We start from the raw sequence: 17216 nt of genomic DNA, 5'->3' as shown, positions 1-17216 counted from the left end.
TTTTAGCTCCAAAAATAAGGAAGGGTGTATGTCATTAAGTGAAGTGTGGTGTATTTCATTATAAAGAAAAAGTTACGTAACTGTGTGGTTGATCGCAAGAAAGTTAGGAATAAAGAAGGGTCAGTGCAGAGTTATCTTAAAAAATTTAAAAAAAAAATAATAAGTTGTTGCTCCTTGAAACATTAGTTTTTCTAAAATAAAACAAGAACGCGTCCTGAGATATGTCCAAGGAAAAATACTCTATGGCCAAGTCAGCTTGAGGGGAAAGGGCTTTGTACTGTTCTTCTGATGGAGATTCATAAGATCTGTCCACTGAGTCAGGCCTCTGAATTCTTGTAACAAACAAAATTATTTGACTTCGCTTAAGTTAGTATTTCTTTTGTTCTGTTCAGTTGATGTTCCACTAAATGTTCGGTGAGAGACTGTTCCAAGTGCTCATTTTTAAAAAGTCCTTTTAGCACTAATGAGCCTCTAAATTGCTGATATCAAGGAGGAGGTATTGTTCAGGCTTCTGGGACGTGACATATTTAGTTTGAACAACAACTCAGCAAAGGGATCTTGTGCACCATCGATCTTGAGAAATAGGCTGGTTCGTTCAGTTTGAATTGTTAGAAAGCTTGTTTAACATGGATTCCGTCGCCTTTCATACCCCTTTGGAACAACACAGTCTTTGAGAAAAGTCCTTAAATACACAACCTCCCTGTTCCCTTATGACCTGTTTGTTTTGACTCTGAGTTCCGTTCCACTCTCGTATTTTCCCAGGCAGAGATGAAAGCGGAGTCGTGCGTGTGCAGGTGGTGTGATCTGTTGAGGCCTCATCGGGGCCCTCTGGCGCAGCCATTGGTTCCTGCCCTTGATGGGTTGTGTTTTGTGCCTTGGTCTCCAGTACAAATCTGCAGATTGTGTGTCTGGAAACATCAGTGTTACTCCTGGATGTTCACAACCACAGGTGGCAAGCTCTGTAATGTCAGGGGTCCACTGTACTTTGGAAAACTACCTAATTTCCTAAGTATTGATTTTTAGTTTTGTCCTTTGTTTTTGATAGCGATTGCCTTTTTGGGCCTCCAAAGGTTTTTTGGCTATGTAATAGGATTTATTGGGAAAATATTTTTACCCCTTAACTAAAAACCATTTGAAACTGACTGTTGACAGTTTTGATGGCCTGGTCGTGAGGTGGAGGCCAGAGAGTTCATGTATAGTGGTGTATTTCTTAAAATTTCAACATTGACAGAGAAGCCCGTCTTGTATGGGCACCTGTGTCGTACGTTACTACTCCCAGCCGTCTCACAGTCCATTTACTTCACCAAACACTTGACTGATGCCTGAGCAGATTAACCCCTTGCCCGCCCCCACCACACCCCGAGTGGGAAACTATTACTAGAGCCTTGCGTGTGTCCCTTTGGACAGCCTGGTGGATACAAGGTGCCCCACCTCGGTGCCCCTTCAGGAAGGGAGTTGGCAGTCTGGTCCAGCACATGGCCCCAACTTCAGCTCTCCCAGGGCCTGCCTCAGCTGCCGAGAGCGACCCAGCCTGGCCGCCTTTCAGCCACTGAGCCCAGTGGCAGCAGGAGGGCTAGGCCTTGCATCCCTGTGTGTGACACTCTGACGGTGCTTCCTGCAGAGCTCCTGTGGGGTGGGGGCAGGGGCTTGGTCACAGCTCACTCCTCTGCCTGACCCTGCTTCCCTTGTCACACGGACGCTTCGTTCCTAAGAAGCATCTCCCCCCAAACTCTGTCCCCCCTGCCGACCATCTGCTCCGGAGAGGCCCCCCCCCACCCTGTCCCCCAGATTCCAGCAGGTCGGCTCCTGCTGTCAGCACGTGGTCTGACCTCTAAGATGCTTTCCTGATGTGCTTGCCTGTATCGTTTCCCGTTAGACTTAGCTTTGGACTTCTTTGCTGTAATATTAGTAGTAGATGTCGAAGTAGACAGGTGTGAGGCTCCCTAGGGGCTGTTGAAAATACCAGGTAAGGATACCCTCTTTAAACTTCTGGATTGAATACAGGCACCTGGGTGGCTTATGTGGTTAAGCGTCGGACCCTTGATTTACACCGAGGTCCTGATCTCAGGGTTGTGGGATGGAGCCCTGTGCCTGCGCTCCATGCTGGATGTGGGGCCCGCGTAAGATTCTCTCTCTCCCCCTCCCTCTGCTTCTCCCCTGCCCCACCCTCCCCTGTGCGTGTGTGCGAGTTTGCGCCCTCTCTTTCTCTCTCTCAAATAAATAAATTTCTGAGTTAAATAATTGAGGATGTAGATTTTTGAGAACCTCAGATCAGCTGTGTATGAATTACTCAGTGGGGACCATTCTGCGTATAAACTGAGGGGTGCTGTGGCACAAAGCAGCATGTGTAGGACTAGACATGAAGCGTGTATAATGCAGTAAACTTGACATTTTAACATGAGCTTGTAGGGTATCAGCAGGTCTTGGTGTAGAGTAAGAAGTGCAGTAGAGGACGGACGCATTGTAAAGCGCGTTCTTAGACCCTGGTGCTGAGCTAGGGGAGTGGAGGTGTTCTAGAGAAAAGTCACACTGACCATTCTATCTGGTGTGTTTTAACTTTGCCAGAGAATAAGTGGTGTGTCTTGACTTTCGGCTGTTCTGTGGTTTTCTTAGTTTAAAAAAGGTCAGGCATTTTTTTTTTTAAAGTTGGCTTTCTTAAATTTTAAAATATTCAAAATTTCATAATGATACAGCTCGGACTGATTTGTTAGCTCTTTCAAACTTTTGGCTTTTTTAAATTAGAGCTATTTGGATTCCTAAGATTAATAAATAGAAAATTGGTGAATCTGGGTTTTTCTGTTGCCTCTTTTGGTAGTTTCCCTGGGTTTTTTTTTTTTTTTTTTTTGGGGTTTTTGGCTTGCTTTTTTAAACGTTTTTAAGATTTTTTAAATTTTAATTCCAGACACTGACATTCGCTTCAGGTGTACAACTCCGTGGTTCCACAATTCTGTACTTGACTCCGTGCTCGTCGTGGGAAGTGTGCTCTGGAAACCCCATCACCTATCTCCCCCATCTGCTGCCCACCTCCCCTCTGGTTACCATCAGTTTCTTTTCTGTAGTTACGTCTGTTTCTTGGTTTCTTTCTTTTTTCTTTGCTTGTTTTGTTTCTTAAATTCCACTTACAAATGATACCGTATGGTATTTGTCTTTCTCTGACTGGCTTATTTTGCTTAGTGTCCTATTCTCTAGCTCCATCCATGTTGTTGCAAATGGCAAGAGTTTTCTTTTTTGTGGCTGCGTAATAGTCTGTTTGTGTATCTATGCCACATCTACTTTATTCATCAGTTGATGGACTCTTAGGCTGCTTCCGTAATTTGGCTATTATAAGTAACGCTGCTGTAAACATAAGAGTGCTTGCATCCCTTTGAATTAGCATTTTTGTATATTTTGGTTAAATACTCAGTAGCTCAGTTACGGGATTACAGGGTAGTTCTATTTTTAACTTTCTGAGGAACATCCATACTGTTACCAGTTTGCATTCCCAAGAACAGTGCACGAGGATCCTTTTTCACCCCATCCCCACCAACATCTGTTGTTTCTGTGGGGGTTTTTTGTTTGTTTTTTATTTATTTGACAGACAGCACTAGTAGGCAGAGAGGCAGGCAGAAAGAAAAAGGGGGAAGCAGGTTCCCTGCGGAAGCAGAGATCCCCACGCAGGATTTGATCCCAGGACCCCGGGATTACGACCCGAGCCAAAGGCAGCAGCTTAACCCACTAAGCCACCCAGGCACCCCTCTGTATTTTTGATTTGCCGTTCTGATAGGTCTGAAATGAAATATTGTAGTTTTGATGTGTATCTCTATGATGATGAATGATGTTGAGCATCTTTTAATATGTCTCTTCATCATCTGGGTGTCGTCTTTGGCGAAATGTTTCTTCATGTCTTCTGCCCATTTTTTAGTTGGATTATTGGGGGTGGTGGTGGTGAGTTGTATCAGTTTTTCATCTGTTTTGGATACTAACCCTTTATTGGATGTGCCATTTGCCATTTGCCAATAATCTTCCATTCTGTAGGTTGTCCTTAAGTTTTGTTGATTGTTTTCTTTGCATGTTGAAGCAGCTTTTTATATTCTGGTAGTTTTTGGTTTGGGTTGGGTTGGGATTTTTTGCTTTTACTTCCCTTGCCTCAGGAGACCTATCGAGAAAAATATTGCTACAGCTGATATCAGAGAAATGACTGCATGTGCTCCCTTCAAGGGCTTTTATGCTTTCAGGTCTCACATTTAGGTCTTTAGTCCACTTTGAGTTTATTTTTGTGTATGGTGTAAGAAAGTGGTCCAGTTTCCTTCTTTTTCAGGTATCTGTCATGTTTTTCCAACACTATTTGTTGAAGAACAAATTAAACAAATGTTTAATTCTGGGTTTTCCATTCTAGGCCACTGATCTCTCTGTTTTTGTGCCAGTACCATACTGTTTTGATTACTTTGTATAATTTTGTAATATAACTTGAAGTCTGGAATTTTGATACCTCCAGTTTTTTCTTTTTCATGTCGATTTTGGCTGCTTGGGGTCTTTTGTGGCCCCATACAAATTTAAGGATTGTTTGTTCTAGTTCTGTGAAAATTGCATTGGTATTTTGATAGGGATTGCATTAAACTGTAGTATGCTTAGGTAGTTATAGATATTTTAACAATATTTGTTCTTCCAGTCCATGAGCATAGGATGTCTTTCCATTTGTGTTGTCTTCAGTTTCTTTCATCAGGGTTTTATGGTGTGAGAGTTCCGGTCTTTCACCTCTTTGGCTAAGTTTATTCCTAGGCATCTTTATTATTTTTGGTGCAGTTGTAAATGGGCCTATTTCTCGTTCTGCTGCTTCATTATTAGTGTATAGACGTGCAACAGATTTTTTTATATTGATTCGCTAAATTTACTGCATCCATTTTTCAGTTCTAGTAGTTTTCTCATAGAGCTTTTAGGGTTTTCTACATATAGTTATCTTGCCACCTGCAAATACTGAGAGTTTTACTTCTATCTTGCCAGCTTGGATGCGTTTTATTTCTTGTCTGATGGTGACTTGGACTTCCAAACTATGTTGAATAAAAGTGGTGAGAGTGGACATCCTTGTCTTGTTACTGACCATAGGGGAAAGACTCTCAGTATTTCCCCATTGAAGGATGATGATGCCAGCTGTGGGTTTTCCATAGATGGTCTCTATTATGTTGAAGTTTTCTCCACATCTACTTTGTTAAGGATTTTTATCATGAGTGGATGTTGTACTTTGTGAAATGCTTTCTCTGTATCTATGGAAATGATAACACAGTTTTTATCTTTTCTCCTTGATATGATGTATCACATTGATTGATTTGTGAATACTGAAATTTGTTGCCCTATTTCTTGGCACCTTACAAAAGAAAGAATCTAAAATTCAGACTAGAGTACTGGAGAACACGGTCTTTTGAGACTCCAGAGGTCTGCTTGGGGTCCTACCCCCTTTGAGCTTTGTAAACTCGGTTAGGTTTGATTGCTTCTCTGAATGAGGTTTTTTAAATCTGTAAAAGGAAGGGCTAGAAGTATGTTTAAGGTTAACCTCTAATCCTGTTGTAATTGGCTCTTAGGAGCAAATATTTTTGGTACATAAATGTGTGGTACATAAGTTTTCTAGTTCACAAGTCTGTCACGTACCAGAAGTTAATGGGTCAGCCTTTCAGGAAGGTGATTTACCCCAAAGCAGCAGTGAGTGCTGTGCCCGATTTGATTTGTTACTAATAGTACACAAGAGGGCGCCCATGATGGTACCTGGCACATGGTAGTTTCCTACCAGATATTTGTTAAATAAAATATTAATGATGACTGAATTTCTAGAACTCTTTAACATTGTGTTTAAACAGACTTACAATATGTGTACATTTGTAATGACCGGAATAACACACAGCGTTACTAAATGAGAAAGCAAGAAATAAATTTTAGCCTAAAATCTAGTGTTTGAAGGAAAAAGTTTAGAAGAAACAAGATAGAATTTAAAGGAGATTCTGAAGGGGACTTGGGGGCAAGTTCAGATGCTTTATAATAGTGATATTTCCTTACTTTAAAATTCTTTAAAAACATCCAGGTTTTTAATTCCTTGGTTTTATTATTTCATGTATTCATACAAAACACTGACCTATGTGCCAGGTTCTGAACTGGCTTCTCAGGGTCCTGTGGGAGCCAAGGAGATGGTCTCTGTGCCACGGACCCTTCTCTCTAGAGAAGGGAGAGACCCTGGCAGGGAATTAACGTGGAATAAGGGTGAAGACGGGAAAGTCCCGTGAAGCAGGGGAACCTTGTCTGGGACTTCCTAGTAAGCCTGGCCTGGCTGGGCGCGGGTGGAGAGCGAGCACAAGCGGCAGCAGGTGCAGGGGCCCCCGGGACTGGGGAGCGGAGTGGGGAGCACAGCCAGGGACGAGGGAGGAGCCTGCCTGCCTGTGCCCGAGGGGACCAAGGGGAGTTTGTAAGAGGCACACGAAGAGCGAACGGCTTGTGCAGCCGTGGCCGGCGGGGCTCCGGGCCGGGCTCCGGGCGGGGCTCCGGGCGGGACTGGCTCCCGGGCTGTGGTCCTTGCTCAGGTGCGCGAGGGGCTGTGGCTTTTGTGCCCGCCGTGTTGGTGTGGGGCCATGGTGTGGAAATGATGTCACCTGTAAACAACCCAGTAAATCTTTGCACGTTTTCCCAAAGAGAAGAGAAGATCTGGGAGTGCCTTGTTCAGGATTTCCCTGCCTCAGACTCCAGCTTGACTCCCTGTTATTCTCGGGGTGACGCCGAATCAGATTTATAGTTTTAGACTCCGCTGCTGTGTGAAGCCTTGAAGGGGTGAGTCAAAGGGAGGGGCGCTCTGGGAGCCCGTGTAGACTGCTCAGACGGCAGCCTGGTGTGTGACGACGACGATGATGTCCTCGTCGGGGTCCCGGGGGAGAGGAAATAGAGGTGGTGAGTGAGTGGATGCGACACGACCCCAGAGGTTAAAATCAGTAGCAGAGAATGTGGAAGAATAGGGGGAGGCATCAGCATTATTCCTGCGTTTCTGACCCATGGTACATGGAGATGCCACGCACAGGGTTGGGCAACAGCGGGGAACAGTGGAGCTGGGGACGGTCCCTGATTTCAGCCCTGGACCTGCCGGGTGCGCGGCATCCAGGAGGGGATGTGACCCGGGCACGCGGGCTAGAGCTGGGCCTGGGCTTCTGACAGGCCGTCTGGGCTGGAGACGCACTCAGGGAGTCGCTGGCACGGGGAGGTTTGAAGAAAGAAGGTTGATGTTGGCTCCATGGTAACCCGTTCACTTGAAGTCACTCTTATGCCCAGTGGACGTAATAGGGTGAGGAAAGGGTAAAAATGGGAGGAATGGAACATTTTTCTCGGTTGCTACTAGAATTAGAAGAAAAAGGAGTAAAAGAGCATCAGGATGGGTATGAGATAGAATTAACTTTGTGAGTCTGGGGAATTTAAGTGATAATTTCCCCTTAGGGGAAAATTAAGTGCGAGGAAGGAGTGCAGGTTTCAGTAGGTAAGGATGGCAGGTGGCAGCGCCCGAGCCCAAGCTCACTGTCAGGTGGGGGTGTTGGCCTCATCCCCCCAGGGTAGATAGAAGGAAAGGCAGATCACACTTTATTTAGGGAACATTTGCAAAGCAGTTGCTGAGTAGTTGGTTTCCTCTTTACTCGAGGGAATTCCTGTGTTAGCGATCTTTGTATTCTGCACTTAAACATACTTCTCCTAACGGGTCGTGTAAAATACTTGCAGGATCTAGAGTGGGATTGTGGCTTCATAAAATATTAGGTCCCAAAGCTTAGATTATAAATATTAGAGATGATTTAGTTTTCAGTAGTTCCAACTTGATCCGCAGGCATGAGCTACATTCTCCTGAAATGTGCCTTAGCCTGCCAAGAGGTCGGTGGTGCCCCCTAAGATGTGGGACGCCCCGAGTTACTTGCTGAGCTCGAACCTGAATCGGCAGGCTCTGACAATCCATCCTTATTGTCCCGGACTCCGTTCACCTCCCAACGTCTGTTTTATGGAGCCATTAAAATAACTCATTGTTCCTTAATTTTATGGTAGGAGTACTTGTTTAACAACCTCCACATCTCGCCGTGATAGACACAGTCCGTGAGTTATGACTGTAGTATTGCGTATCGAGGAGTACTGAGTTAACATGATGCTGGATACCTGAGGGCCTTGACCTGTGGACCGAGATCCTGAGGCATTAGAAGTTACATTTTAGGGGCGCCTGGGTGGCTCAGTGGGTTGAAGCCTCTGACTTCGGTGAGCTCAGGTCATGATCTCAGGGTCCTGGGATCAAGCCCCTCATCTGGCTCTCTGCTTAGCAGGGAGCCTGTTTTCCCCTCTCTCTCTGCCTGCTTCTCTGCCTACTTGTGATTTCTCTCTCTCTCTCTGTCAAATAAATAAAATTAAAAAAAAAAAGAAGTTATATTTTGTAGTAGCCTTATACCCTTGTAATAGCCAGTGTTAGTTGTTCAGCGTTTACTCTGTGTTAAATATGGCATGTGCGTTGTCTTATTTAAACTCCATAGTAACTGTCTGAGGAAAACGATGGGCGCCCCCTTTTGTAGATTGAGAAATTGAAGTTTAGAGAAGTGAGAAGTGAAGTGCCTTACCCAGGACCTCCTACCCGGCAGGTGTGGAGCTGAGCGGCCAACGCCAGTCTCTGAATTTAAGAAACATCTTAAATTTTGATAAGTCTTGCCAGATTCCCTTCTGAAAGGACAGTGACCATTTCCCTGCACCTCAGCCTCACCAACATCACATTTTTGCAAAGTGCAAAACTCTGATTCTGGGAGTTTCCTTTGCCTTTCTAATTATAATGTGGGGCAAGTCCTATAGTTTAAGTTTTGATACCTTCCGTAGGCAAAGAAATGCACCAGTGTTAGTAGTGCATATGCAGACTTCCACCCAGCTTCTCTCTCTCTCTCTCTCTTTCTCTCTCTCTCGCCTTTTTTTTTTTTTTTTAACATACAATGTATTATTTGCTTCAGGGGTGAAAAATCAGCCTTACACAATTCACAACACTCACTATATAGCACATACCCTCCCCAATGTCCATCAGCCCGCCGCCCTATGCCTCCCTCCCCAGCCCCCAGCAACCCTCAGTTTGTTTCCCGAAATTAAGAGTCTCTTGTGGTTTGTCTCCCTCCCTGGTCCCATCTCCCCAGCCTCTCTTGGGAGCACTTTTCTTGTGAGTTCGTATGATTCCGAACTAAATCCCTAAGTAAGTATATCTGTACATAAAAGCATAGGAGTTTGTTTCCGCAGAGGAAGAGCACTATTGTCTAAACGAGCGTGGGCCCCACTAATGCCTGTGGACTGAATGTCTCTGTCTGTGGCAGGCACCTTACTACCCGCCCCAGGTGTCAAGAAAATACTCATTAATCTGCTTTATTTCTTCTTCAGGTTTGCCTGCAATGAGATTTCATTCTCTACAGTCAAAGGACATCCTTTCTGAGCTGCTGTGAATCGACCTGGAATGATACTGTATATTTTCATCTGATGGAGAATTAGCTGTACCTTGCACAAGCGGATTGCTACACTGGACAACTTCAGAATATTGCTCACGATGTCCTCAAACAGGAGTCAGAATCCCCATGGACTGAAGCAGATTGGCCTTGACCAGATATGGGACGACCTCAGAGCTGGAATCCAGCAAGTATATACCAGACAGAGTATGGCGAAGTCCAGATACATGGAACTCTACACGTATCCTACTGCCTGAGCTGAAATTAATTTGCTTAGAATTTTGGTTATTTACTAGTATGATCTGCGAATTGTTAGAGGTTTTAGGTCATGTTTTCTCTTTTCAGTTCACCCTGTGTTGTAATCAGAGTTCTTTTTTTTAGCTTTAAAAATTAATTCACTCTTTTTAAGTTTTGTGACCAGCGGTGAACCCGGCTGAGGGTTAGTCTACAGTGGTGCTGTTCAGTGTGGCCGTCACTCGCTACGTTTGACTGTTTACATTTAAGGTCACTAAAGTGAACAGTTCCCAAGTCATGGTCCCTGTATTTCAAGTGCTCGGTGGCAAACAGCCTCTGTCATTGTAGAAAGTTCTGTTGGACCGTGCTGGTTAAAGCAAGGGAGGATTGGTTCTTGTATCATCTGTGGCTGCCTTCGTGCTTTGGGGGCTGAGCGGAGTCGTTGCATCAGAAAAAGCCAGAAATACCTGCTTTCTAACCCTTTATGGGAGCAGTTGGCTGACCTTCCTCTGAAGGATTACCACATAGAGCAAAACGTTTTACAGTTAGAACCTTGTTTTACAAATATGGCATTCAAGTATTTTGCTCACTTGTTACGTGGTTCGTGGTGTGTGCAGGGGGCTGTCTGAATGCCACAAAGGTCGTGAGGGTATAAACATCGTAGCTCCTGCTCTCTGTTATGTGCTCGGTGGGCAAGAAATTGAAACTTCAGCTGCCTTCACTAGAGAGCAGATTGCTAGTGATTGCTGGTTCTAGTAGTGTATAAAGTTGCTAGTTCGATGGAGATTTAAGTGTAAACTTCTAGTACGTATCGGTAATTGTCAGACTTGGTTTTGTGATATTCCGGGGTACCCTCCGCTTTGTTGATTGTTTAGAATCTTTGCCCCCAAATTAGCATTACTTTAAATAGACATGAAGCTACATGTCTAGTTCAAACTAACCTAAAGGTTATTAGAGTACACGTTCATGTGTGCACATACATTTTCATTGTTTAAAAACAACAACTTAATCGAGATAGGCCTCACATACTTACCTTTTTTGCAGGGAGGGCACCCCTGGGTGGGTGTGAAAAAATTCACCCCCCTTTAAAGTGATCTTTGGAGTATTCCTAAAACCATGCGTTGACATTATCTAATTGTGGAACATTTCCATCACCCCCAAAAGAAGACACGACCCGTTAGCAGTCCCTTTCCGCTCTCCCTCCCCTCGGTCTGGGCAGCCGCTGATCTACTTTCTGTCTCAATGCATTTGCCTATTCTGGACATTTTAGATACATGGAATCACATAATACATAACCTTTGAGAGTGGCTTTCTTCACTCACCATGGGGTTTTGTCTTTATCCTTGTTGTATCATGTGTCAGCACGTCATTCATTTGTATGGCTAAATCGTCTGGATAGATGCTTTTTTAAAAATTTTATTTATTGATTGATTTGACAGAGAGAGAGAGAGAGAGAGAGAGTGTGTGTGTGTGTGTGTATACAAGCAGGGGGAGCACCAGAGGGCAAAGGAGAAGCAGACTCTGCACTGAGCAGGGAGCCCGATGTGGGGCCCGATCCCAGGACCCTGAGACCATGACCTGAGCTAAAGGCAGACCCCTGCCTGACTGAGCCACTCAGGGGCCCTAGATGCTGCATTGTGTTTATTTGTTCATCAGTGATGGGACATCTGGGTTGCTCCCACCCTTTGGCTGTTGATGAACAGAGCCATTACGAATATCGTAGGTTCTGGATGGATGGGTGCTTTCATTTATCTTCGGTAGGTGGCTTGGAGTGGGATTGCTAGGTCATCGGACACAGAAAACCTTCAAGGATAGAATCTTTGACCAATGAGAGGACTTTACTCTGCCCAAAAGGGTTGTGATTTGCTTAGGTATACAACCTTCATTTTTTTTTTTTTTTTTTTTTTTTTTTTTTTTTTTTTTTTTAAAGATTTTATTTATTAATTTGACAGAGAGAAATCACAAGTAGACGGAGAGGCAGCCAGAGAGAGAGAGAGAGGGAAGCAGGCTCTCTGCTCAGCAGAGAGCCCGATGCGGGACTCGATCCCAGGACTCCGAGATCATGACCTGAGCTGAAGGCAGCGGCTTAACCCACTGAGCCACCCAGGCGCCCACAACCTTCATTTTTTAAAAATTTTGTATGTAATGCCGCCGAAAATGGTGACTCCAGTGGTGAAACAGGGCCCTTGGCTGGGTTTCCGGTGTGCAAAACAACCAGGGGAGCCCTGGTGTGGAGACCGTGGACATTTAATTGCTGATCTGCCTCTGGGGAATTTCTTAATATGTCATTTTTGGCTAAATCAGAGTGGGCCTGTGTCCAGTACAGTGTTAGGCTCTTAGAACACTGAGAATACAGAGACTCTGTCTTCAGCGATTGCTGAACTCTTACATTTTACAAATCATTATAGTATGTAGGTTTTGCAGTTTTAAATTTTTTTTAGGAACGCTGCTCTTGCATTGAATTTTCTTTTCCTTCTGGTGTTGTCTGAAACAACCGCTTCATGTGTTTACTAAGAGTGGAGTGTCTGGCCTGAGTCTAAAAGATATACTTCGATTCTGTAGCTATTTATGAATACCCACTACAGTGCGAGTCTTGTGGGTCAGGCACTGTGCTAACAGCCATCTTCACCTTCTTCAAGGGTCCCGTTGCCCCCGAGGGCTGGTGTGGGTAACCCTCTGCTGGTGTCAGAAACCGGTTCTCCAGAGGGTTCTGTGACTTGCTCCTTAGAGCAGCCGCAGCGGGAGGCCTGACTTAGACTGCTCCGCGGCTCAGTAGTCCGACCCCGAGCCTGCCTGGGCCCGCCGACTGCCCTCATGTGTTGTATCTGAAAGGAGTCCTGTTTCCCAAAGTGTTTCCTGTACTTTCCTCATGAGGTTCCGCAGAAGAGGGTTTTGGACTTACCGTGTTGACCTGTGGGAGACCGAGCAGCAGTAGAACGTCTGCTTGTGTTTCGTATTACAAATCACGGAGTCCCCTGCCCCACCGCCTGCATTTTCCTTTTCCGTGTCCGTGTCGTACGTTCCCTCCGGAGCACGTCTCCGCTTCTGTCTCCGCTTCTCCAAGACGGCGCTTGTCTGAAACCCCAGTGCAGGCTCGAGCACTGCCTCAGTTTGCCTGATGCAGCAGATATTCAAGTTTTCTCTCCGGGTGCTTATTCCATCTCCCGTGTAACCACTTACTGAATTGCCTCTTAAAGTCATGTCCCACGGGCTCGTGCACAGCAACATCTAACACTTGGGACTGTCCGGTTCTGGTTCAGGTGAGCTGGTGCTTTGGGTCCCGAGAAGGAGGAGCAGACTGTGCCTCACTGCTCACTCTTCAGGGTCAGACAGGCCTTGTCAGCCGTCCCTGGAGGAGAAGGGTTAGAACCAGGGGAGCGGGAAGAGCCAGGTGAGACAAGGGGGGTCCTTCTCCTTCCTGACTCTGGCTGGTAGCTAACAGCTGGATTTTTACCCTGTGTTCACCCTGCGGAAACATGTGACGTGCCCTCTAGAACGAGTACCCTGCTCCTGAGTGCGAAGCAAATAGTCGTAGAGCCTCATTATACGGTGTAAACATTTTTCTTGACTTTTCACCTCAGAATGACAAAGGAAAGAGAAGGATATTTTGGGAAAGGAAGAAAGTCCCAGAGCGTCCGCGGGCAGAAGGATCTCATTCCGTCCCCTTCTTTTCCAGCCACTCTCCGGGCCCTCGTTTTCCTTCTAGAGCTTTAGCCTCAAGCCCTTGCCCCTCCCTGTCCGTCCGCCTGTTCGGTGCCTCCTTCTCTTCAGTTCTGTCTGCGAGGTCTTACCTACTGTGCACTTGACCGTTGCACAACATTGGAGTTCGGAGCATGGACCTTCCCTGCAGTCAGAACTGCCTGGACCGTGACTCCCGCAAAAACCTAATAGCCTTCCGTTGACCAGAGGCCTGACTGATGACTTCAGCAGTCGATTGACCCGTATGTATGGGTCTGTGTGTTGTTTACTGTGCTCACAATACAGTAGGAGAAAGAAATGTCACCAGGAGAATCCTAAGGAAGAGAATGCACTCACAGTACTGCGCAGTATTGATCAAACACATCCACATTTGAGCTGAATCCACCCCCCGTAGTTGAGACCTCTGTTCAAGCAGGGGTCAACTGTCTTTATAATTCAGTGACTTGGGGGGGGGGGCAGTAAATATAGGAGTGCATTCTGTGTGGTGGGCCTGTAACAGTCAGGGGGGTAAATAATAGTAGGTATTCTTTCTTTTGACCTTGAAGTAGGTAATATAATTTCTTAGTGCAGTGACACCCTTATGCTTGGGGAATGCAGGGTGACGTGCAGGTCCTTGTGCGCAACAACGCGATCGGGTCTGCCCGCCCGGCCGGCTGGTTGAAGTGTCTGTGTTTGCCAGGTCCCACGTCTTCCTGTCTCTCATTTCTAGGTCAAAATCCTTTTTTGTTTTGGTCAATATACACTCAAATCATGATTTTTGCCTTGGATGAAAGAAACCTGTGCGTTGATGTCTTTTTTTTTTTTCCTTATGCCTGTAAGTTCTCATCAATGTTGAAGTTTCTGGTTTCTTAAACCCTGTAGTGCTGTGGGCTGAAATAGTTTATTCTGTTTTTTTGAAAGACTTCTCTTTCCCCAACCAGTACGCTGGGAATCAGTCCTGTTTTCCGAGTCTCGGCTGTGTCCACGTGCTCAGGATTCATGCTTAATCTCCCTCCCGATGTTCCGTGACACAGTTCACGATCCCCGGAGTTGGGGGCACTTTGTCACCCGGAGTGAATCGGAGCCCCGGGCCGCCTGCAGCACATGCTCTGCGGGGAGGACATGCCCGGACACGCTGGTCCTGCTGCTCCGTCCCTGCCAGCTGTGCCGGCGGGTCCCGGCTGCTGCTGTCGCTCTTCTCAGCGCCACACACTTAGCCGCTTGCCGGCTGTCCCCCGGGAGCTGTGGGCACTTGGCGGGTATGCCAGGTGGTAGCCTTTCCACTCCCTTGGCCTGCCTGTAGCAAATGTGTCTATTATAGAAACTCAAAATTTCACGGAAAAGCAGATTAAGCCCAAAAAATAGCAAATTCTTTTCACAGTACATCCATGATGATCCGATGGAAATATCTAGTCTAAGGAATGTATTTGGACATTTTTTTTTTTTTTTGGTTTTGTTTTGTTCTGTTTTTAAGATTTTATTGATTGATTTATTTGAGAGAGGGGGGAGCACAAGTGGTGGGGGCGGGGCAGAGGAAGAGGGAGAAGCTGACTCCCCGCTGAGCAGGGACCCCCCCCACATAGGGCTTGATCCCAAGACCCTGAGATGGTGACCTGAGCCATGCAGGCGCCCTGGACATTTTCATCTTGTACTTTTTTGTTGTTGTTAGTAGTCTTAACGTTGAGGTGTTTTGCTCAAGTTAATAAACATGGTTTACATCAAATAAATGTAAACATAAAGGTATAATTTTTCTAAATGTAAGCTATTGTTCTCATATATATTTATCCATGCTTTGAAAGTAAAGCCATAAAGGACATAACTGATTCATAGAAGAAATGCAAATGAGAAAATATTCCACCTCATAATTGAAGAATTAGAGGTGCCTGGGTGGCTCAGTCAGTGAAGCATCTGCCTTAGGTTCAGGTCATGATCCTGGGGTCCCGGGATCGAGCCCTTTGTTGTGCTCCCTGCTGAGCCGGGAGCCCGCCTCTTCCCCGTCCCCTCCCCCTGCTTATGCTTTCTTTCTCTCTCTCACATAAATAAAATCTTTTTAAAAAGTTGTTTTTTAATACCAGAACTGGACAGTGTTAAAAAGAAGTGATTATAGCTGGTGTTGGCCAAGAGCGGAGGGAAGTGGAGTTCCTGGAGTGAGACGGAGATGTTGGTCTGCCGGGGTCCTTGTGGAGGACAGTTCAGAAATACAAAGACCCCAATGTACTTGGGCCCAATGCTTTGTTTTAATCTTTAACTCCATTCTAAGGAAATAGTGATATTCAAATTGTATGTGCAAGGCTGTTAGAAACATCCTAATAATAGGAAACAGTGGAAAGCAGCCTCAGTATTCATCACTAAGGATGAAAAGTGGTATTTGAAGGTTACAAGCAGCCAATAAAAATACACTGAGGAGTATTCATTGACATGTCATAATGTCTGTACCAAGAAGCAGGATACAAAGTGGTACGTGCCCTGGGCGCCCTCAGCACACGCTCTCTGCTTCTGAGAAACAACAGGGCACCGTATTGGAAGTAGCCTTCCATAGGTACTGGCCTTATAGATGGTACTTTTTCTAAGGATTTATTATGTATTGAGAGTGCACACAAGGGGCGGGGAGGAAGTGGGAGAGCATTTCAAGCAGACTCCATGTTGAGCAAGAAGCCGACACCAGATCCCATGACCTGAGCCAAAACCAGGAGTTGCGTGCTTAACTGACTGAGCCACCCAGGTGTCCTGATATATTTTTTTATAGATGATAAGTTTTTAAATGCTCTTCTGTGCATTTTAGATTTTCAGTGTAGAATATACATACTAAAATATAGTTTATTTAATTTGTTTTCATGATGAAATTTAAGTCCTAGTTATACTTGCTTGTAAAATTCTACCTTTCACTGCTGACTTTATACTATTAAAATAGTTTTCAGAATTGACAAATTGTATTTATCTTTGAGAGAGCGCCCACAGAATTATACTGCATTTAGTTGCCTCTGGAAGCAATTTTTTTTGTTTTTTATTAGTATAAACCTGATATGGTCAAGTTTTTCCCTTCTAAATTTGAAGATTTATTGATTATTTTGAGAGAGCGAGCACGCACACAAGCAGGGGGAGAGGAGAGACTCTTCAAGCAGACTCCCTGCTGAGCGTGGACCGGACTCAGAATGAGCCAGAATCAGGGGTCTGACACTCAACCGACGGAGCCACTTGGGCGCCTGTCCTTCTACGTTTGACTCATAGCACACCTACTTAGAACACTTTGAGCATTTTCCAACCTGTTTATGTTAATTGCAATCACTTGCAGGCAGATATTGCTTTTGAAATATGCTGTGGGTGTGGATCTGTTTTACATGGGCCACCCTTTTCAGAGCCCTACCCAACAGTAGCCTCCTGAGAACCTGGTTCTCTCAGGACTTACAGACCAGCAGGACCAAGTAGCAGGTGGTCTTGGGGCCCTGGCGTATGGTACATGTGTTGACGTGTGAAGATAGAAAGTATTTTTAAGGCAACTTTCAGCGTAGTCTTTCCAAATGATTTTAATACAAGTTAACTACTTAGAATTACACTGTAAGTTCCAGTTTGTAAGAAGCGTTGGTGGAAAATAGTTCTGTTTAGTTTGCTTCTCAAATTGAGTTGATTTTTCTTTTAGAAGATGAAAATGGTTTGAGTTTGGTGGTAACTGAACGTCGTGGAGAGATTCCCCAGATGTGTGTAAGTGAAAGGCAGGGTGCTGGGGGTGAAAGGCACTGGAGCCCCTCCCCGTTGCCGCAGATGCCGACAGTCCGACCGCTGGATGTGTGCAGGCCCCTCCTGCAGCGGGAGACGAGCCATCCTGACAGTCCCGGCGGCAGGGAAGGGCTCTGGAAACGTCTG

General features: G+C 45.4%; 1 protein-coding gene across 5 annotated transcripts in view; it reads left to right on the top strand.

Annotated features, from left to right (window-relative positions):
* CUL1 (cullin 1) overlaps positions 1-17216 on the top strand; it is a 105813-nt gene that overhangs the window by 30145 nt on the left and 58452 nt on the right. For all 5 annotated transcript variants that reach the window (XM_032305713.1, XM_032305710.1, XM_032305709.1 and 2 more), the window contains exon 2: positions 9382-9684. In XM_032305713.1, coding sequence (XP_032161604.1) covers positions 9545-9684 — 140 coding nt within the window. In that variant the 5' untranslated portion in view covers positions 9382-9544. The remainder of the gene's footprint in view (positions 1-9381; positions 9685-17216) is intronic.

This window comes from Mustela erminea, chromosome 11 (genome assembly GCF_009829155.1).
Source record: "Mustela erminea isolate mMusErm1 chromosome 11, mMusErm1.Pri, whole genome shotgun sequence".
Taxonomy (NCBI): domain Eukaryota; kingdom Metazoa; phylum Chordata; class Mammalia; order Carnivora; family Mustelidae; genus Mustela; species Mustela erminea.
The sequence above is the reverse complement of the archived record's forward strand: the minus strand, read 5'-3'. Positions and strand labels throughout refer to the sequence as shown.